Source organism: Rhinolophus sinicus, chromosome 3, assembly GCF_057876585.1.
Source record: "Rhinolophus sinicus isolate RSI-liver-muscle chromosome 3, RSI-T2T, whole genome shotgun sequence".
Classification (NCBI taxonomy): Eukaryota; Metazoa; Chordata; class Mammalia; order Chiroptera; family Rhinolophidae; genus Rhinolophus; species Rhinolophus sinicus.
In genome coordinates this window covers 139,174,111-139,196,733 of record NC_142503.1, presented here as the reverse complement: position 1 = coordinate 139,196,733, position 22,623 = coordinate 139,174,111, and the positions used below count along the sequence as shown (strand labels likewise).

Sequence of the window (22,623 nt, the reverse complement as noted above, 5' to 3'; positions counted from 1 at the left end):
GGACATTTGGTTACAGGATCTAAACCTAACCTGTCACTAAATAATGCCTGCCATTTCTTCCTTTTAAATGTCTCTGAGAATCACCACTTAATCTTATCCCTAAAATGTCTTGTCCTCGCTCTCACCGGGTCATGACAGCAGTCTCTTTCCTGGTTGATCTCTCTGCGTTCGTCCAGTCTTCCCTCCCTTCCAACCATCCTACATACAACGGTCATATTAACTTCCCCACTATACTCCTTTATTATCTCACCATCCGGGTTCAGAAGACTATGATCAGTCCTATTTATGTCAAGTTCAACCTCCACTACTCTCTGCCATGAGCACCCACTCCAGCCAGCTTCGTCTTCCTCACACTGTGTGTGTCCACATGGCCTCCCACACCAGTTCATGCTCTCAGTTCCATGGCGTTGCTTATTTCATCCCTACCTCACCCAAAATTCCTTACCCCTTCTACCTCTCAAACTAACTGTATCAATTTGTCAAGGTCTAGTTCAAGTTCTCTGACTTCCAGCCACAGCAATGCAATACTTGCATTGAAAATTCGAAGCCATCATGACTTCTTCCTTCCCTAAGCATCTTTTAAAAACTTTTATTTATTTAAGTGTGTTTTTCCAGCACCCACCAGCTCCAAGTGAAGTAGTTGTTTCAATCTAGTTGTGGAGGGCACAGCTCATAGTGGCCAAAGCAGGGATTGAACAGGCAAACTTGCACCGGGCTCTAACCAACTGAGCTAACTGGCCGCCCCCAAGTATTTTCATCTCACTCATACAGTTTCCTGCACTTAACCGTGCTCTCAATGTGTTTCCAACTAGACTGCAAGCCACTTGAGGGCAGGGACTTCCTTGTATCTCTTGTGGCCTATTTGGTGTTCAATAAATACATGTTGGATGGTTGATTTACTGACTAGAAAATAAATTGCAGTTTCTAAGCCACTGTCACTATCCAAAGGAAGTTACCTGAACCCTGGAGAGAACGGGACAGAGTCAGAAAGCTGGCCACCTGCCCTTTAGACAAACAAATCCCCCACTCAAGGCTCAGTGGAGACAAAAGTTGTCTCTAAACGACACAGAAGCTCTATGGCCTGACAAGGGAGCAGCCCTGGCCCGGGAAGGATGGAGTGAGATCAGACCTGCTCCCAGGGTGATGTCAAGCATCACCTAACAGACCCACCTTCAATTCATTCTGGAGAACCAGCTCCTTCAGATGTTCATCCTTTTCCTCATTCCGTGAACTGAAGTTTCTCTGCACAAAGAGAGAGATGTGCTTTGTGGGCCCCACCCTTAGTCTTGTGATGGAAGATGAGGTGCAAATAAAGTAAAGACTTCATCATTAAAATCAGAAACAAATCAGAAGCCTAAGTATTTGGGCTCAGACTGGCACAAAGAACAAGAATTCAAAGACATTTTTCTGGAGGGCCCCACTCCCCATGTCTGCCCACACACAGAATAGGAGCCATTCAGGCAAATGCCCTTTGGACAACAGAGATGACAGAATGAAAGGATGCCTATCCCGCCTGAAATTACACAGGCAATAGAGTAATCCCATCTTGGTCCTGTTGTTGCTCCTGCCTCCTGCTCCACAAGCGTCCACTTATTGAGAACACAGGACAAAGCGGGGCTCAGACTGCGTGCAGAAGAAGAGGGGCTCCGGAATACAGACAAGTTCTGATTGGTGGCCTACCAGTTCGAAGCTCAGCAGCATGGCTTTCAGTCTCCTAATCTCCTCCCTGAGTTCTCGGATCAGCTTTACGTTTGCATCCTGCAACACAGAGACCTTGGTTACCACTAGTAGATATCAGGCCCCAGAGGGCTGTGAGATGCTACATGCACTTAGCTTGGAAGAAGTGGATTACTCCTTTGGGGCATCTTCTAGGGCAGTCTTCTCAAAGTGTGGTCCCAGGGCCCCAAAAAACATCTCCTAAGAACTTGCTGGAAATGCAAATTCTGTCTCCACCCAACACCTACTAACTCAGAAATTCTTGAGGACTAGGGCCCAGCTGTGGTTTAACAAACCCTCCAGATGATTCTGATACACACGCACATTTGAGAACCACTGCCCTAGAGCAGGAGGTCAGACGGGTAACACAACTGCCAGGCCATGTATAGGTAGTGGGTGCTAATCTTCCTGTATTGTGACTGAACTTAGTACCTGCCTAAATGTATTGCCATTTAAAATAGTCCATAGATGGCTCTACCTTTCTGGCCACCAGTTTGTGATCCCTACCCTGGAAGTCTTCACTGAAATTGCAAAGTACAAAAGGAATTTTTGAAATATTTGCATTATTATTCAGTTTTCGAAACAAATGAATTCATTATATACCTTCTTTAGCCCAAAACAGAGAAGTGCCTGCAATGTGCACAGAAAAAAAATATATAAGCGTATTTCAACATAAACTCAAAATAAAAGCAGGAAATACAAAATCTTTTAAATGCTCTTTCTTAGAGTAGCCATGGTGTACCAGAATGTCGGGAGGAATGGCCTTAGGAAAACATCGACAATAAATTATTCATAAAAAGTTATAAATGAAGTCAGTAGAGATAGGAGTGAAGGGTATGACCACAGGAACAAAGAATTTCATTCCCTTATCATTTAGGGAACGAGTCTGACGGGGCGGGGGGTAAGTACACAAAGGAAAGAAATCAATGAGAGGAAATTATACCAACTATACCAGACCAGGACTTCAGATGAAGGTCTCACCTCATTTACCCGTGGCTTGTTGATGATGTTCTTGGCATTGGATGCGTATCTCAGCGTGCTCATGGTCTCACTGTAGCTAGTGTGTGCAGGAGACACGGCTGAGGTAGAAGTAGAAAGTTAGACATACGCCAAGCCCTCCAACCCAGCCCATAACCACTAGCCTTGCTGTTATCGTCCACGCTGTATAAAACCCTTGCTGAAATGGGTCGTCACAGCCCTTTCTCTGAGGCAGAGTACCAGCCCCAACACAGAACCAGCTCCAGTTTCCCACTCACTGGCAACCATGATGGTTTTGGAGTTGCCTCCAAGGCTGTCCTTCAGCAGCCAGGTCAACACCGAGTCCCGGTATGGGATGTAAGACTGCCTCCGGGAGGGTCCCCCTCCACTGCTGGCCCCAGGAGAGCTAGGAATCCCGCTGTCACCACCATCGCTGGTGACACTGTTGAGGCTCTGGCAGCTGCTGAATAGTTGAGAGTTCTGGGCTTAAAAGACAAAAAATAACAAAAGTAGAAGACAAAAGGAATTCTGAACCAAATATATTAAAATAAAACAATGGTTGGGGAGCACAGACTTAAGAATCACACTTCCTAACATCTGACAGGATGCTTTAAGTTTGAGCCCTGAATTAGATTTTGGACTCATGACATGGAATATTTGAGCCACATAATTTTTCAGTCTCCCTTCTTTCCAAAATGAGAATGCTGGAATGGTGGTCACACTGTGTTCTAAAACAATAGACGTATATCAGTCCTTATGACCTAAACCAGAAGGTAATTATATCAGAAAGAACCCTTGTAAGTATCTACCCCATTTTGATAAAATTAAAATACGTGAGCTATTTTCCGAAGTCTCCCTCCCACTCCGATGATCCAGTCTGTCAGCCAAATACCTAAGGTGGAGATGACAATTCCTAGAGTCACGAGAGACTTGTTGATATTGGCTCCTTCAGTAATCCGGTCCTTGCAGTAACTGGGGTCTGCTCTTTCACTAAAATAGTTGATAAAAAACAAAAGCAAACAAGACAATACTATTCTTATAATGCTGTTCAAAGACACTATCCATTATGTTGTATATCATGTAAAAGACCCACATAATAAATTCCTTTTAGAATAGAGTTCCAGAAAAAATGTTTCCATCTTATAATGAAGAGGCATTCTGCTTTTCAGGCAATAAAACTTAAACAATTTATTATAATATATTTTTGTTTTTATTTTGACTGCCAGAGCACTTGCAGTTAAATACTCATTTACAATAATGATATTAGCATAGTTTTTTGGTATATTCACTTCCACTCTACCTTTGTTTTATTTCACATATTAATGGCTTTATGGTGTCTGTGTCATTAACTGTCAGCTGTCATACTTTTTTAAGTAAATGGAAAACATTAAAAATTTACACTTCCGATTGGCTGATATAAATTTCTTCCAGACAGCACTTAGTTTTTAGGGGAATGCTGTACTATATTAATTATTTAGCAGTGTTAAAATAAGAACATTTCCTTATTTCATCTTACATATTTTTTTGTGACATTATCTTCAAGATTTTCTTCTTTTTCGATATGTTAAGTGACTATAATTCATGCTTCCTTCTAATACTTAAAAGGCAGTATCATCTCCCCAATGTCACAATATTTTTTAAAGCTTTTTTTTGTTTTAGCAATGTACAGAGCTGCATAAAATCAATATTACATCAAAGGGAAAACAGGATGCTAACTCAGTTTCCTCTTCTTAGAGCAGTGGTTTTCAATCTTGGCTGTACATTAGAATCTCCTGGGCAACTTTAAAAACTACTGATGCCCGCACTATTATTTGATTTATTAATAATCTGATTTTTTTAATAATCTGATTAATTTGGTCTGAAGTGCAACGTAGGCATTGGGAGTTTTAAAAGATCCCAGGTGATTTTATTGGGAAGCTAAGATTGAGAACCCCTAACATAAAACTTTTCAGCCCTTGGAAAGCTATAATTTCTTAACCTAGCATTCAAAGAATTTGCTACTTTTGTAATTTTTTCAGAATGACTGTAATGTGAAAAAAAGTTGAAACAAGTTTATTTCCTGTAAAATGGGCAAGAACAAGGTCATTGTCAAGGTAGTAGTTCCCTTGGCTTTGAAATCCTAATTACCTGCCTGCTAGGTCCACAAGGTTGATCTTGCTAGCAATTTCAGAGGGGAGGTTGTTCTCCAGGATTGCCTAAGGAAGGAAACACATTTAAAGCTTGTCATTTGGAACAAAGTGGGTTTTTTCCCCTTAGATACTCTCCTAACCAAAGTAATATTTTGGACTTTTAGCCAATTCACTCAAAAAAACCAGTATGCAAATGTGCTCTGAACCAGATGAGCTCTCAATATCTGACAGGTACAATCAGTCAGCTCTGTGTCCTTACTTTATTAAAAATATGAGCAGGACTTGCAGAGAGTGAGCAAAAACCCATGAAGTTGTCTGGGCACAATTTTTAGGAGCACCAGGAATTTTAGTACAATTTACCAGTCAAATACTCAACTTCCCTCCAGGTGGCTCTGGCTCACTGGTAGAGATCCATAGCAGGTGGGGGAGGCTCTGATGGGGTTTGTCTCTTGTTAACCTCAGTCACAGCACATTAACTTGCTAGGCAAAGCATCTGCTACTCTATGTCCATTCTAGGAGCATCCAGCTGTCAAAAGCAAAACTACTTTTTATTTTATTTTAATTCAATGTGGAGTTTTTGTTGGTGTTTTTTGTTTTGTTTTATTTTGTTTTAATGTTGTACCTCCAACACCAAAATCCAGTTTTAAAACATTCCCCAAATTCCATCAAGTCTGCTTGCCATCAAGCTCCATTTCCATTCCCAGCCCCAGACAACTACTCATCAACATTCCATCTCTCTAAATTTGTCGTCTTAGGATATTTCATACAAATGGAATCATACAATTTCAAGCTTCTTTCACTGTGCATAATTATTTTGAGATTCATACATGTTGAAGCATGTATAAATAGTTCATTAATTTTTCCTGCTGAATAGTATTCCATTGTAAGAATATACCATGGTTTGTTTATCCAGTAACTTCTTGATGGACATTTGGGTTGCTTGCAGTTTTGAACTATTACAAATAAATTCTGTAACCTATTACAAAATATGAATATTTTGTACAAGTACAAATATGAATATTTTAATATTTTACTATTTGTGTACAAGTCTTTGTATAGACATATAATTTATTTTCTTGGGAAAATACCTAGTAGAATGGCTAGATCATACTTATGTAATCTTTTATATTTACCCACATACCATGTTTAAGACCTAGCTGGACATTCAGCTCTAATGCATCTTTTGGAGCAAAAATTAATATAAGACCCGGTTTTATTTTACTATAAGACCGGGTATGATATGATATGATATGATATGACATGACATGACATGACATGACATGACATGACATGACATGACATGACATGATACCGGGTCTTATATTAATTTTTGCTTCAAAAGACTCATTAGAGCTGATTGTCCGACTAGGTCTTATTTTTGGGGAAACCCTGTATTTACCATTTTGAGCACTTTTCATTTCTTCCTATAGACTTAAGTTACTGTCCGATATGACTTTCTTTTAGTTTGAAAGATTTCACTTAGTTTTCTTGTAAGATAGGGCTGCTAGCAATAAATTGTTTTTTTCCTCTTTTTTTTCAGTCTAGAAATGTTATTTCATCTTCAGATTTGAAAGCTAGTTTTGCTGCTTATAGAATTCTTGGTTGACAGTTTTATTTTCTTTTGGCACACTGCAGTCTAGGGTCCAATGTTTCTGATGAGAAATCAGTCATTAATCATGTAATTGTTATCCTGTATAGGATGAATCATTTTCCTCCAGCTGTTTTCAAGAATTTCTCTTTCTTATTCAACAGTTGACTATGATGTGTCTACGTGGGTAATCTCTCTGTTTTTGTACTTGGAGTTCGTAAGCTTCTTAGATCTGTAGGTTAATGATTTTCAACAAATTTTGGGATTTTTCGGCCACTACTTTTCAATTTTTTCTTGTGTATTCTCTTCTTTTTTGAGTTGCCGTTACACTTATATTAGCAGATTTGAAATTGTTCCACCAGTCTGTGTGGCTTTGTTCATTTTTCTTCAATCTTTTTATAGCTCTTCTTCAAACTGGATGATCTCTATTGGTCTATCTTCAAGTTGACTAATTCTTCTGCCATCTCAAATCTGCTATTGAATTCCACTAGTGAACTTTTCATTTCAGTTATTGTACATTTATTTCAATTCCAGAATTCCCATTTTAAAAAATAATTTCTATCATTTTATTGAAATTCCCTAGTCATTGTCATCATGTTTTCCTTTAATTCTTTAAACCTGGTTTCCTTCAATTCGTTAAACTTATTTATATTAGCTGCTTTGAAGCCTCAGTATGCCAAATCCAACATCTGGAGGACTTAAGGGTAAGTTTCTATTAACTTTTTTTTTCCTAAGCATGGGTCACATTTTCTTGTTTGTTTGTTTTTGCATATCTGATAATTTTTGGTTAAATACTAGATATTTTAGAGAATACCAAGGGTGCCAAAAAATGTATACACATAACTTGTATTCATCTTTTGTTATTCGTATATATTGAGTATTACAATTTTAATAGTTTTTTTCCTTTCTTAAAATGTGTATACATTTTTTTGGCACCCTCTGTATACTGTAACAATTCTGGATTATGATTTTTCCTATTGAGTGTGTGTGGTAGTGGTTGTTGTTTTGTTTGGTAACTTGCCTGGACTAAATCTTTAATATCTATCTCCCCCACAATATGCAGCTAAGGAGGTCTCTGTTCAGTTTTTTTCCCTTACTTGTTTTTAATTTTAAGCTTGGATTCTTAGGGGCCAGCTGGCGTCTGCATACCTTAGTGTTCAGCCAAAGATTGGTCAGAAGTTGTAATCAAACACCTTGAGCCAATAGGACTTCTATTCTCTATTAATGGATCCATGTGAGGAATGCATTAAAAGTTCGGGTGGTTTTTAAGTGTACCCCAGTATTCACTAGCCACAGGGCCCTTCTGTGTCTCTTCTACATGTGTGCAGATTCTGCCAGTCAGTGATGTGTGGCTGGCTTGGGCCCTCTTAGTCTCGGCTATGAATGTGTACAGCTTCTGTTCCTCAGGATATGTGAGGATCTTATCAAGCCCCCTGTGGCTATAGCATCGTCCAGAATCCCTGATAAATCCGCAGATAGTCTGCCAGTTCATTTCTTGCCTGAAACAGTCCTACAATCTCAGGCTAATGGAGCCAGTGGCCCTCCTTGTTCACTTGTCACCAAGAGCACCACTTTAACTGGTGATGCTCCAAATCAACACCTCTGGCGGTGGCAGCAACAGAGCTACTGGTTTTCACAGCCTTCCCTCCCCTGACTGAACTACCTCATGACAGAGATTGGGGTGTGGGCAGGGATGGGAGCAGCCCAAGTCAATACACCATACGTTTGCACTGTTCTTACCTGCAATTGTTTTCTTGAATATATTCTTCTCAGTTTATTATACGCCTGTGATCTATTTTTGGAACAGATAAGTGGTTGCTTCTGACAGTTTTGTCCAGCTTTATAGCTGCTTTTTAGGGATAGGATTTGTTGACCTCCTCACTCCATCAGAATGGAAGCGAATCTTCTACTTTTGCATTTTAATGCTCATTTTCATTTCAATCTTACTTTTTGTCTTAAATGCCCATACTGATGATATAGACATGAAAGCGCTTTGAAATGTTAAAAGTAAAATATAAGTAGAAGATATTTTGGTTAGTCTTTACAAAATGCCTCTACCCCTCCTAAGTATATAGCTTAATAGAGGGCATGTAGGTCCTCCTTATATTAGGTTGTAACAGAGGACCTATAAATGGAAGGGTAGGAGGGAAGGAAAAGAAATAAGAAAAAAGACAAGAAAGTAGTCAAAAAGGACAAGGAGAGGAAGAAATCTAAACAAATATAAGAGGTAACCCACCTGCGTATAGTGGATCGTGAAGATGGCATGGGATCTGCTGCTGGCCTCGTGAACATGGGTGGCTGCTGTGATTCTGTGTATACAAGGCAAGGCAGTTAGGACAAGGATTGTTTATGCATGGTGGGTCCGTAAGGATCCATGGGGAACACAGAAGTGTTAGTGCTGAGGTTCACAGATAAGAGTCATAGAACATCCATATTTAGTCCAGTATAGTTAGGAGAGTGGTCCAATGAGGGCAGAAGCAGCACTCTAGGTACTAATATCTGAGACTAAAAGGGAGTGTATCTTCATGTTAAACTACATTAGAACTTTTTTTAAGCAATAGAAGCAAAAATCAGGGTTGAAAAGGGGAATACTAACGAGTCATTAACCTGGAAGAATATCCCCAGGACAGACCCATTAAATAAGACAAGTGGAGGTAGAGAGCTTGCTGGAGTAGAAGCCTCAAAGACAGGGAACATTGTGATTAAATACAGAATGTTAATTTTATAGTGCCAGAAAGGCCTTTGAAATGAGATCTTGAATTACATCAACGTCATGCATAAGCCAGATGGAATTCATAGTCCCCTTTAGAAATTTACTCCCATGTTAAGTCAGGAGAGCCTTCCCTTTAGCTAAATCTAAGTCAATCACGCTTTAGTTTACAGGCATCTCACTGACTTCTGTTCTCAGAGGAACTAGAGAATTGAAGGAGAGTCAAAATGTACAGGCTGCTCTCATGATTTAAGGGTAAAAAGGTGAAGCCTGACACTTTAAAGATCAAGGAACTCAGGATATCCAGAAAACCAGAAGCAAGCGCCTCCAGGAGACTTCCATGAAACCGAAGGAGCAGAATGTTAAACTTAACTTTTTTCCCTTTATATTCAATTAAGTTGTACCTGCTATAGGGTGAATAGAAGACTCTAAATTCCTCCCCCACAAAAAAAGCTATCTTTTCAGGCATACACTAAGAACATTCTGGGTATTTCATAGTAATTAACATAAGGAATGTTATCACAATTTACGATAGCTTTTAGGAGAGACAACAGCACTTAGATATTTCATAGCAGATACAAACAGTCTTTTGGGGTAACCTTTAAAAGTATGCAAAACTAAAAGAAAAATGGTTTTCTGAAACATTTTACACTGTATCAGTCCTTATCTCTATTAAGCCCAAGGAGAGAAAAATGCAGGCAAGGATATATTCCTTGATCAAAATAGCAAAAGTTGTGTATTGTAAGACAAAGCACTGAGTAATCGTCTGGGCTTACTGCCTAGTACTGTGTTTCCGCGAAAATAAGCCCTAGCCAGACAATTAGCTCTAATGCGTCTTTAGGAGCAAAAATTAATGTAAGACCCAGTCTTATTTTACTATAAGACCAGGTAAATATAGTAATAATATAACATAACATAACATAACATAACATAACATAACATAACATAACATAACATAACATGTAATACCGGGTATATAATACCAGGTATATAATATAACATAATATAATATCGGTTCTTATATTAATTTTTGTTCCAAAAGACGCATTAGAGCTGATTGTCCAGCTAGGTCTTATTTTGGGGGAAACAGGGTATTATTATAGCCCAAACAAACTCCAGCTTCATTACTAATGAGAAGAGCAATAAATTTTACTTAGTCTCTGCGCTTTACCCTGAGTACACTACTGTTCTGAGAAAAACCTCCTGATTGTGAATGTGAGGAGCTACAGAGAGAAGTATCATCACTATCATCACACACTCCAAAGGGGGATGAGAACACAGGACAGAAGAATGAGGCTAAAAAGAATGACAGGAACAAACAAATCTGTTACCTGTTTGCTATTCCCTCCTCCAAGAGCTGAATCACTTGCTTATAGTTGGTAACTACATGTTGAGATAAACCTATCAGATTTGTGAGGGGGGAAAAGATATTAAATAAAAGTTTTGGTAAAGTTTAACCTTTTCCTATAGGTCTTTATCCTTCTGATTTCATATCATTTGATAGACATGAGGGAACTTGCTAAAGTCATTCGAGTAATAAATTAAGTCAACAAGTATTTTTTGGAATCCTACTGTCAGGCATTGCGATAGGCTCTGGGAACACAGGTCTCTGCCGTCACAAAGATTACAGTCTAGAATTCATACAGTAGCTATGCTAACAACAAAAACAGTAATAATCCCTTGCAATTTTGCTATGTAGGTTATAAAAAAATGCTCTCATATATTATTTCATTTGGCCCTCACTAAATTCCTAAAGTATACAGATGCTATCTTCCCACAAAACGGTAAATTCAGTTTAGCATACAAAATATATAGTACACATGTCCCTATCTTCCCACAGTTTACACCCATAGGAAATTATACTATACAGACAATCTGGCCAAGTGCCACAGGAGTAGAACAGATAATAAATGCTAAGGAGATCAGAGGAGGAGTCAGGGCAGGCTCCTCGGAGGAAGTGAGACTTGAATTTGGCCACTGGAGAATGGGTACGATTTAGATAAGTGAAGAGTCACTTAAGGACATGAAAGTAAGTTTTTATGGCTGGTTACTGACCAAATTAAAAACAGCCTTCATAACTGTGCTAGAGAATCTCTATATTAGAGATAGGCTCATTACTGAATACAATTACACTACAAATTAGCAAAGTAATTTGAACACTGACTGGATTTTCTTTTATTAAGGAATAATTTAGATGTGATACTAAATTTGTGGCTATTTGTTTGTTTTAATATTCCTTATCTTTTAGGGCTACATACTAGAATATTTACAGGTGAATTGATGTGACATCTGGAATTTGCTTCAAAATAATATAGGATGGGGAAAGTGGACAGGAATGTATAAAGAACAGAACTGGACAAGAGTTAATGGTTATTGTAACTGGGTAATGGGTACATGGGGATTCTTTATAGCAGTCTATTTTTGTGTGTGTTCAAAATTCTCTATAATAAAAAGAGTTTTTAAAATTTAATCAAGGATGGAGACATTCTGCTTATGGTAATTAGAGATTATAAGCCAATACTTCCACTAAAGACTATTAGAAAAAGCTGGACAAGGGAATATATCCAAAGGAAATAAAAACATTAACTCAAAAAGATATCTGTACCACCATGTTCATAGCAGCGTTTTTCACAATAGCCAAGACAGGGAAACAACCTAAGTGTCCATCAATGAATGGATACAGAAATTGTGGTATCTATGTGCACTGAAATATTATTCAGCATTAAAAAAATGAGGAAGTCCTGCCATTTGCAACAACATGGATGGACCTTGAGGGCATTATGCTAAATGAAATAAGTCAGACAGAGGAAGACAAATACTGTATGATCTCACTTACATGTGGAATCTAAAAGAAAAAAAAACTCATAGAAAAAGATCCGATGTGTCATTACCATAGGTAGGGGGAAACTGGAGAGAGGTGATCAAAAGGTACAAACTTCCAGTTATAAAATAATTAAGTACTAGGGATGTGATGTACAGCATGATGAGTATAGGTAACACTGCTGTGTGGTATATGTCAGAATTAAGAGAGTAAATCTTGAGAGTACTCATCACAAGAAGAAAAAATATTTTTTGCTTTTTCTTTTTATTGTATCTATATGAGATGATGGATATTAACTAAACTTGTTGTAATCATTTCACAATATATGTATGTCAAACCATTATGCTGTACACCTTAAACTAATATAGTGATTGTATGTCAATTATATCTCAATAAAACTGGAAAAAAATTAAAAACAAAAAGAAGGTCCTGAGGGCCAGCCCAGTGGCTCAGGCGGTTAGAGCTCCGTGCTCCTAACTCCGAAAGCTGCCGGTTCGATTTCCACATGGGCCAGTGGGCTCTCAACCACAAGGTTGCCAGTTCAATTCCTCGAGTCCCGCAAGGGATGGTGGGCTCCGCCCCCTGCAACTAAGATTGAACATGGCACCTTGAGGTGAGCTGCCACTCAGTTGGTTGGAGCGTGGGCTCTCAACCACAAAGTTGCCAGTTCGATTCCTCGAATCCCGCAAGGGATGGTGGGCAGCGCCCCCTGCAACTAAAGATTGAACATGGCACCTTGAGCTGAGCTGCCACTGAGCTCCCGATGGCTCAGTTGGTTGGAGCACGTCCTCTCAATCACAAGGTTGCTGGTTCGACTCCCACAAGGGATGGTGGGCTGTGCCCCCTGCAACTAGCAACGGCAACTGGACCTGGAGCTGAGCTGCGCCCTCCACAACTAAGACTGAAAGGACAACAACTTGAAGCTGAACTAAGATTGAAAGGACAATAACTTGACTTGGAAAAAAAAAAGAAAGTCCTGGAAGTACACACTGCTCCCCAATAAAGTCCTGTTCTCCTTCCCCAATAAAATCTTCAAAAAAAAAAAAAAGTGGTTGCGGTTTAAAAGGTTAAAAATAACTGCAAAAACCATAATTACTTTAAAAAAAAAAAAAGAAGGTCCTGAAACAACAACATAAAAAGCTGGATGAAATATAAAAGACATCCGCTTGAAGGCACAGAGGAGTAACCAGAGAGCCAAAAATTTCCAGGCTAGGGGAGGGTGGTGGTAGATGAGGATAAATGGGGTCAAATATATAGTGATGGAAGGAGAACTGACTCTGGGTGGTGAACACACAATGTGATATATAGATGACGTATTACAGAATTGTACACTTGAAACCTTTGTAATTTTACTAACCATTGTCACCCCAATAAATTTTGATTGAAAAAGAAAAAGAAACATTCACATCAAAATGATCTTTGAGAGGCAATTTGTCAGTGTTTCATTTTCCAGGCTATCTACTGGGAGAAGATGGAAGCCAGAGAAATAAGGCCAGTATCTGGGGAGAGAGGAAACTCCAACTGGCTCCCAGCCAAGTAAATGGTATTTTGTTCTTTCCAGACTGACGTTATGATGGAACGTTTGGGGAAAGACACTAGCAGTAGAATCATGACTGCACACCTGCTGAGTCACCCATCAGCCATGCCCTAATCAGACAGGAGACCAGCTCTTAATCTTTCATGTCCCTCTCCTTGTCAGGATTTAAATTAACCTATTGGTGAGGGACTAGGAGCATAAAATGTATATGTTACTTCTTATAAGTGGCCTGAAAGGGTGAAAACTTCCTCCACAGCTGAACACAATTGTTTCTACTTAATACGTAGCAAGACCTAGACTAATGGGATAAGACAGGTGATACCAAACATCAAATATGCTTGATGAGGAAGCAGCTCAGACCCCACCCCATGTCTGACATCCCAATCACCACCAATGGAAGAGAAAGCACCCCGAAAAGGAGGCTAACTAGCCTGGGAATCAGTCCAGGCCCTGCTGGATCTGGCACCGCAGACTCAACCTTTTTCCATGCCACTTACCCCTCATTCAACATGCTTTAGACACACTGACCTCCTTGAAGCCACCAAGCCCTTCTCTCAGGGCTCCAGCTCATGCTGCTCCCTCCACCTGGAACACTCTTACCCTCACTACACCATTTGTCACATGACTGGCTCCTCAGGGTTCAGTTTAAAAAGTTACCGCCTCAGAGCAGCTTTTCCTGGCTGCCCCATGAAGAGAGGGTGCCTACAACACCCAATGCTCTTTTCCATCACTACATCAATTTATTTTTTTATTAGCCTTCTTCACAACTTGTAATTGAGTGCTTGTTTTCTGACTCATCCCCACAAGATTGTAAGCTTGCCTGTGAGGGCAGGACTGTCCTTTCTATTTATGGTCCTATCCAGCGTCTAGTACAGGGGCTGACACAGAGTGCGTATTCATTCTACATTTGTTGAATGAATGAATGAATGAATGGCCATTAGCAGAGCTCCCCTGGCTCCGATTTGGACTCTGACCTCCAGGACCACAGTGGCTCACCTTGAACATAGGGCCCCATCTCTGGGTGTTCCCTGACCCGCAGGGTATATGACTTTTTTTGATCAGATTGCTTCAACAGATCCCGTACTCGTTCGTTATAAATTTCCAGAAAACTAGAGACATGCAGAAAAAGGCACATAGTTAGATTTTGAAAAAGCAGCCAACATAATTAGATTCTGAACTAAATTGGAAAACACCACACTAAGAACCAGAAGATTCTAATATTGTTCCAGTTCCATCTCTGCCCCTCTGAGACCTTGATCACACCAAGGCTCCCCCTTGAGTCTCTTCCTACATGAGCACAGTAGGGTTTTTGGCATATGCGCACTTCACAGTTGTAGGTTTACAATGTCAGTGCTGATTCCAGTATAGCCTCCGAGAGGCTATTTCCGCACCAGCCTGCGCCTTGCTCAGGCTGCCACAGCAGTCTCCAAGCTTGCTTGAAATGGTTTTCAAATGTGATATCTGAACTCTATTATTCTGTGAAGGCCTCTCAAGAGCCAATGAAGGGAGCTAAGTGATAAGGTTTCTAGTCCCCACCCCTAATTTAAGTAGGACAATTCTCATTTTATCTGTTTTATACATGGGATTCTGTTGACGATATGCTCTATTTTATAGGTATCTACTGGCATTTTATCCCTTTTAAACACAATAACAGCTACAATTCTTTATTAAAATCAGTAAAGATTTTGATAAACAAGAAAGCAGACTTCTCACAGAAAGGTCTTCCTCACCAGAATACAAATGTTTGCCTGGAGTCAGCAGTCAGAAAAAAAGGCTCCAGCTCAAAACTGTGCACATGCTTCTTATAAATTATTTCTATTTAAATGTCTAATTTAAACACAGGAATCCCAGATGTCTCTTAGAACAGTGGTTCCCAGATTTCATGGACAATAAAACATTTAATATATATGTATATGTTTATAAACACACATGTTTGCAAATTTTTCCTTTGCAAACTTAAAAAAATGTAAAAATAATGTTCAAAATCATTTAATTTTTAAAAATGACATTTACTCTTTTTGGGATAATGAAAATGTTCTGGAATCAAATAGCAATGATGGCCAGACAACTTTGTAAATATCAGGAAAAGTCATTGAACTGAACACTTTAGAAGTGTGAATTTCACGGTATATGAATTATATCTCAAGTTTTTTTTAAAAAGGACATAGAACACCAAAAACAAATAGAATACAGAAAATTAAGGGAAATTGGTAACCTGCCAACATTTTCACTATAGATTGGTTAAAACTTCATTTTGGAGTAGCCAGTGCTAGTCTGGGAACTAGAGTTTGGGAACAACTGACCTGGAGAACAGAAAATCTAAAAGCTACTATGAAACTGTACAGAGAGTGAAGGAAAGGAGACCAAACAGCCAGGGCAAGTTAGTACAAAGAAGGAAGCACCTGCTTATTAAGCTTGAGAATAGGAATTAAGTTTTCTACAACCCAAAGACCTAAGTATGTTTCTCATCTCCCTGTTCTGCATGATACTTCTGCTGTGGCTTTTCTCCATTCTTCTGGACGACTCTGGAAGCAAAGAAGACAGCTGAACATGCTAGAATTTGAAGTGGAAACAGAGACATTCTAGGCCCCAGAGCCAATAGGTTCTTACCTTACTTTGATCCTATAGGAGGAAGGCAGTGGGGCGCAGTCTTCCTCTCTGAGGAAGAGACCCTGCACAAACCAGAGGGTTGGAATTTCACTGAAGGGGGTGTACAAAGGAAACCTACTTTGAGAGGATCCAGTCAAAAGAGAGTCTATACCTCACATATCCGTGGCGTCAGCCCGACAGAAGCCTAGAGAACAGAAGAAAGGACAGCGTTACTGCTCACTCACGGTGAAGCTCTTCCCCCAACATCCAGTAACCACCCTCAGCAGGGGGATGGGCACACGAGCCCCCTGTGCCAGGCTCTTCACTTCAGGGAGTTTAGCTGGAAGTGTGTAGAAGACTCTATCTGCCAGTGCTCTCAGGAGACACTCATGGGAGGAATGCACCAGAGGAGAGGCAGAGCGCCACCACAAGAATGAAGAAAGGAGAAGCTACCGGTAGCAAACCCAGGGACGCTTTTTCAGGCACTGAAGGTTACCTCCTTCTTAGATAAACCCACTTTACCACCGTGTCCCCTCCCGGAACCTACCACCTATCTCCACACACACAAGAGGACTAGAGTTCAAGGGTGTTCAAAACGCACCTTTAGAGAGAAATAGCTTCTCTTTTCATCTTGGATCCAGTGCTAACTTATACTCAGGTTAAGGGCTTTATACCCCTGGTTTAATGGACATTTTCTTCTTTTAATTTCAAATATATAAAATCACATTAAACATGGACATATTAAGCAATGGGCAGGGTCCAAGGCAACAGGAATAATCTTTTCAGGAGGAATAGTGTCCTAGAGAATGTCCCTGTGTAGTGTTATTTGTCACCTGCCCCAGCAGTTCATCTCACCAGGGGACTTCTAAACCTAAAACAAAGATGTATTCTTAAGGGACTCTACCCTTCTAATTTTCCATGATAAAAGAAGGCTCCTATAAGTCCTACACACTTTCGAAAGCTCCTGTCCCACTAGCTGGCTCTCCTGCTTCTTTCTAACATTCAGGGCTAACACACATGGCTCATTTCTGCACAGCCCTAGCCAGCACTTAAGATTCAGCCCAGGTCTTGTCCATGACATGAGAAATTCAGGACTGCCAAAGAGCTGCTTCATCAAAGGGAGTTGTAAAATTCTAACGTTCTTCAGGGTTTAATAAAGAGAGCTAATTACTCAAAGTTTACCTTTCAATCAAACTGCTGAGAAACCCATTCTTAATACAGAAGAGGACCCATTAAATCTTGTTAAAGGTGACTATGAAATGCACATTCTGTCTCAGTGGCAAGGACAATGCAGGATCCGGGCTTGCTGCAGCTTTGGGACACTATCTCATTCCAATGCTAGTACTCACCGGGGTCCCCAGCATCGTGTACGTCTTCCCGGAGCCCGTCTGCCCATAGGCAAAGAGGCATATGTTATAGCCTTGGGCAGCTCCAGAGAGGACTTCTGTCCCCAAATCCTGGAACACCTGCGAAAACAAAAGTAGAGAGCATGTCACTGTGGTCCTTCTTCCCACAGCAGATTTAGAACTATTTTTTAATCTAAAATTATTGCAAAACGTTTCAAACACACATAAGTTCTCCACCATTTCACAAGAATCAATTCGGTTTCAGAAAAAGATTGCTAAGGAAAAGTCATTCACTCGAATACTTTTTCAAGTGCTTACTGTATGCTGGGTACAATGCTACATGCTGAAGGTACACAGTTGCTATGGCCCTTAATCTTAAGGCAAACACATGCAAGCAAATAGTGAAGAAAGACCATGCACGTTAATTCTTTCTCCTTCCCTTTACAGGAAGATGTTTCATAGGGTTAATCAGGTAAAGCCTCTGTTTTCTAAGCTACAAAGTGGATAGCTGTATCAGAAGTTCGTTGTGAAGATTAAGTGATCTTGTCCTATGTCTTAGCAGCTACAGTTACACTTTTTGGCCAGTGAACTATTTGTTTTGTTTGTTGTTGTTTAACGCTTCTAATAACCAGACACAGGGCCCGAAGAACCCAGGAAGTAGTGAAACATTGGGGCCTTGTACCGTTCCCACCCCATTCCCCAATCTTGCTCCCAGCTCTAAACTTCTCCCTCTACATTCATTCACTTCTACATTAGCAAAGCTGAAAATGTGGCAGGATTCTCTTTGACTCCTGACATCTGCCTGGGTTAAATTCCCAGGGAATGAAGGAGGAGGAGTCGTTTCTCTTCATCAGAACACTTGAGTTGGCTGCCATCCATTTACTAGTTAGAAAATGTTCCACAAAACTCAACCTTTCTTTCTAGTGCCCCAGCAGGAAGTGGGAACAGAGATGCAGACAGAACAAGGCCTCATCCAGTCCAAATGTTATTTCTTCCTGCTGCTCACACACAGCTAAACAGAGTGAGCTCAGTGGATTCTGAAGGAAAACAACAGAATGTTACTTTGTCAATGTTTTTACCCACATTCAAATAATTGTCTGGAAGTTTTATGAAAAAACATCTTTGAAGATACCATTTTCATTCAACAGTAAAAGATGTCAACAGGAAAAACCAGAAGGCTCCAAACCTGGAATTGGTGGAAACCATGAAGATGCAGCTACCATTCTTCAAGAACTCTGAGGCTTATTAGCTCATCAGAAGTTCCAGGTGAAAGCACCGTCCCAAACAGAGAACCCCAGGGCCGTATGTCACCATGGTCCACTCTCACCATGATACTACTATAATGAAGCCGATGGAAACAGCTCAGTGTGAATACCAAGGATAGTTTAAAGCTAAAATAAGTCACCAAAAGGCAATCTAAAGCCAAAGAGTTTGGTTCAGGAGGAGAGATGAGCAGTGTGACTTTTTACCCCTGGAATTTAAGTAGACAACAGTGGTAAATCCATAAATTAACTATATATAGTATAACACTTCCAGTCTTTTTAAAGTACTAGATAGGGGACAGACTAGATGCTGTTGTATAGGGACTCCCAAAATCTGAAGCCAAAACCAAAAGCCCTACCAATACCCACGTCCTAAGGGCAAGTGAATCTAGGAATCAGAATTTTTTGAAAAATAAGTTTTCAAATGAATGAGAAAACAAGTGACAGACTGGAGAAAATGTTTGCCAAAGACATCTGATAAAGGACTGCTATCCAAAATATACAAGGAACTCTTAAAACTCAACAATAAGGAATAACCCAATTTAAAACATGTACAACTAAACTACCGTCTGTGTCTATGAGTTTTTGTTTCTCATTTGTTTGTCTTGTTCTTTTGTTGTTTTTGGTTTATATACCACATGTCAGTGAAATCATATGGTTCTCTGCTTTTTCTGTCTGACTTATTTCACTTAACATTATACTCTCAAGATCCATCCATGTTGTCACAAATGTTCCTATATCATCTTTTCTTACCGGCGAATAGTATTCCATGGTATAAGGGGGATCAAATATATGATGATGGAAGGAGAACGGACTCTGGGTGGTGAACACACAATGGGATTTATAGTTGATGTAATACAGAATTGTACATCTGAAATCTATGTAATTTTACTAACAATTGTCACCCCAATAAATAAATATAAAATAAAAATAAATAAAACATGCACAAAAGATCTGAACAGACATGTCGCCAAAGAAGATAAACACATGGTATATAAGCATATGAAAAGATGTCCAATACCATATGTCATTAGGGTTGCAAATTAAAACAAGGAGGTACTACCATACACTTATTAGAATGACCAAAATCTAACACACTGACACCACCAAATGTTGACATGGATGTGGAGCCACAGGAACACTCATGCATTGTGGGTGGGAATGGGACGGTCACTTTGGAAGACAATTAGGCAGTTTTTTACACAACTAAATATACTCTTACCATACAATTGAGCAATCACACTCCTTGGTATTTACCCAAAGGAGCTGAAAACTTATGTCCACACAAAAATCTATACAGAGATGTCTATAGTGGCTTTATTCATAATTGCAAAACTTGGAAGCAACCAAGATGCTCTTCATTAGATGAATGGATGAATAAGTGGTAGAACATACAAATAATGGAATATTCAGTGTTAAAAAGAAATGAGCTATCAAGCCATGAAAAGACATGGAGGAACCTTAAATGCATATTACTAAGTGAAAGAAGTCAATCTGAAAAAGCTGTATACTGTCTGATCCCAACTATATGACACTCAGTAAAATGCAAAACTATGGAAATAGTAAAAAGATAAGTGATTGGTAGGGGCCGGGAGGAGAGAGGGATGATAGGTGGAGCACAGAGGATTTTTAGGTCAGTGAAACTATTTTATATGATACTATAATGTTGTATACATGTCATTATACATGTATAATGTATAATTATTCTTTCCCTTTTATAAATAAGAAAGAAGAAAAATAAAGGCTGAAATGTGCAAGCATTTTTGTCTATCTCATTTTCTTCTCTCTTCTCCAAAACTGTATTTATTATCTACAGTGTAGATTTACCACAATTTAATATCGCAATATATAATCAGCATTTTCAAATCAGTAAGAAAATAGTCAACATCCCAAAAGAAGAAAAAATTTAAAGAACTACCTGAATGCCATTGCTGAATACAATATATTTTCAGTGTACTTTTCTGTCTTTCTACAAATATATAAATGTGATATGGTTGCTACTCAGAGTATACAAGCTCTTTGTGCTGCTTTTCATTCCTATATACCTAAAACACTTAAACATTTTAATCATTTCTGTTTTCACAACTACAATTTTAGAAGTTCATAATTCACACAATTGTTTTTAACAACTGACAATTTTCTTACTCTCAACATGGGATGAATAAAATCCAAAACTCCCATTAAGAAACATCAACAGCAAGTAGTATTTATAACTGCAACTCAAGGTCAATGATTCCCAGTGACATAAATAAAGCACAAAGGAAAAAAGCAGAAGAGCCACTCTTCACTAATTTTAAGCCCTCATTTCCCAAAATTCTGTGAACCCACATCTCCTTAGTCAAGCACCCCTTGTCCTGAAATAAATTTGCTAACTTGGGTGGGTTACTTTCAATTTACTCCATCCAACACTCAACTTATCTCCTCACACTCTCTTCTTTGAACGATATAGTGTTAGATCAGAATCATTGGTTTCAATATAAATAGGTGTAGAAACAGATGTGATATAACTGTGCATGCATGTGTATACACATATGTATAGGCAAGGATGTATTCCCCAGCTTTGTCTAACTCTACGGAGAGGACCTGAGAGCACTGATACACCATAGCAATGATCACACCTAGCACCTAAATCTTGGTTTCTAAATATTTTCCCCTGATAGGAACATTTTGAGCATCATAATAACAGATGGTAATCCATTGAATAAAATGGGAAACCAAGAGTCAATACAGATATAAATAAGTAAGTAATTTGAAAGTTTGATGAGGAATAGAATATTTACATAGTTTCAAAGTACCTCTCAACAAAATATTAATCTCAAAGATAGGGAAAGAGTAACTTTACAGCGGAGAAACCTCACAAATGCCACCTTAATCAAGTAATCAAAGTAAACTCTGTGATATTCCTACCAAAGATACATAATCATAAAACAAATCATGAAGAAACATTGGAAAACCAAATTAAGGAACATTCTATAAAACAATTGGTCTGCAATCTTCTAAAGTGCCAATATCATGAACATAAAAAAAACCGAGGAACTATTCCAGACTGAATTAGACTAGACATAAGATAACTAAACGCAACAAATGATTCTGAACCAGATCTTTTTGCTATAAAGGGGTTTACTGAGACAGTAAAACTTGAATAGGGTCTAAGGATTAGATGGTAGTAATGTAACAATTTAACTTCTCAGTTTGGAAGGTTGTATTGTGGTTATGTGAAAGAATGTCCTTCTCTATTAGGAAATGTACACTCAAGTATTTGCAATAATTGAGTATTAGGTTGGTAACTTTCAAATGGTTCAGGAAAATATATTTTTGAATGTACTTTCATCTTCTTAAGTTTGCAATCATTTCATTTCAAAAATTTTTCAAAAGTTTAATTGATAAAGAGATGTAAAGAAAAATACAACAGAATGCACACTGGATTCTGAGTCAGGCCTAGGTTCCTATAGACATCAGCACTGCCACTTACTAACTGTGTAACCCAGTGTGTCACATACTGTTAACTTTTCCTTCATCAGCTAAATGGCGATAATGTTTCTATTGTAAAAATCAAATGAAATTAATTATGAAAGAAACTTAATATATGAAATTACTAATCAAGCACAAAATATTTATTTTGCAATCCTGTCAAAACAAATTAACAAATAACTATAAAAATAAAAGGAAACATACTATAGGTATAAGAGACATTTTGTGGCACTTTATTAATCAGGGTCTGAAAAGAAACAGATGGTACACGCAAATTAGACTAATTCAAGTTCAACTAAATTAAAAGACTATTACAAAGGGGTGGGTGGGGAGTAGGGAAACTACAAGGGATAGTGCAATAACCTGGAACCAGTACTGGAAATTCATCACCTCTGGGCCCAAATGGACAAGGGAAAGAAGGGCTCACCAAAACATGGAAGGAGAGAATCATGCAGACAGAGCCACCTTGAGAGAAG

General features: G+C 38.9%; 1 protein-coding gene across 7 annotated transcripts in view; it reads right to left on the bottom strand.

Moving 5' to 3' along the window:
* STARD9 (StAR related lipid transfer domain containing 9) overlaps positions 1 to 22,623 on the bottom strand; it is a 92,507-nt gene that overhangs the window by 31,001 nt on the left and 38,883 nt on the right. For 4 of the 7 annotated variants that reach the window (XM_019725391.3, XM_088797171.1, XM_088797172.1 and 1 more), the window contains exons 4-16: positions 17,418 to 17,534; positions 16,241 to 16,273; positions 16,090 to 16,151; positions 14,476 to 14,588; positions 10,453 to 10,522; positions 8,648 to 8,720; positions 4,822 to 4,889; positions 3,587 to 3,684; positions 2,973 to 3,179; positions 2,698 to 2,795; positions 2,320 to 2,346; positions 1,681 to 1,758; positions 1,171 to 1,242 (exon numbers count right to left, since the gene is read on the bottom strand). In XM_019725391.3, coding sequence (XP_019580950.3) covers positions 1,171 to 1,242; positions 1,681 to 1,758; positions 2,320 to 2,346; positions 2,698 to 2,795; positions 2,973 to 3,179; positions 3,587 to 3,684; positions 4,822 to 4,889; positions 8,648 to 8,720; positions 10,453 to 10,522; positions 14,476 to 14,588; positions 16,090 to 16,151; positions 16,241 to 16,273; positions 17,418 to 17,534 — 1,116 coding nt within the window. Of the gene's footprint in view, positions 1 to 1,170; positions 1,243 to 1,680; positions 1,759 to 2,319; positions 2,347 to 2,697; positions 2,796 to 2,972; positions 3,180 to 3,586; positions 3,685 to 4,821; positions 4,890 to 8,647; positions 8,721 to 10,452; positions 10,523 to 14,475; positions 14,589 to 15,931; positions 16,005 to 16,089; positions 16,152 to 16,240; positions 16,274 to 17,417; positions 17,535 to 22,623 lie in introns of those variants that run through there. The other 3 variants (XM_019725392.3, XM_019725394.3, XM_088797173.1) reach the window with 2 other exon arrangements.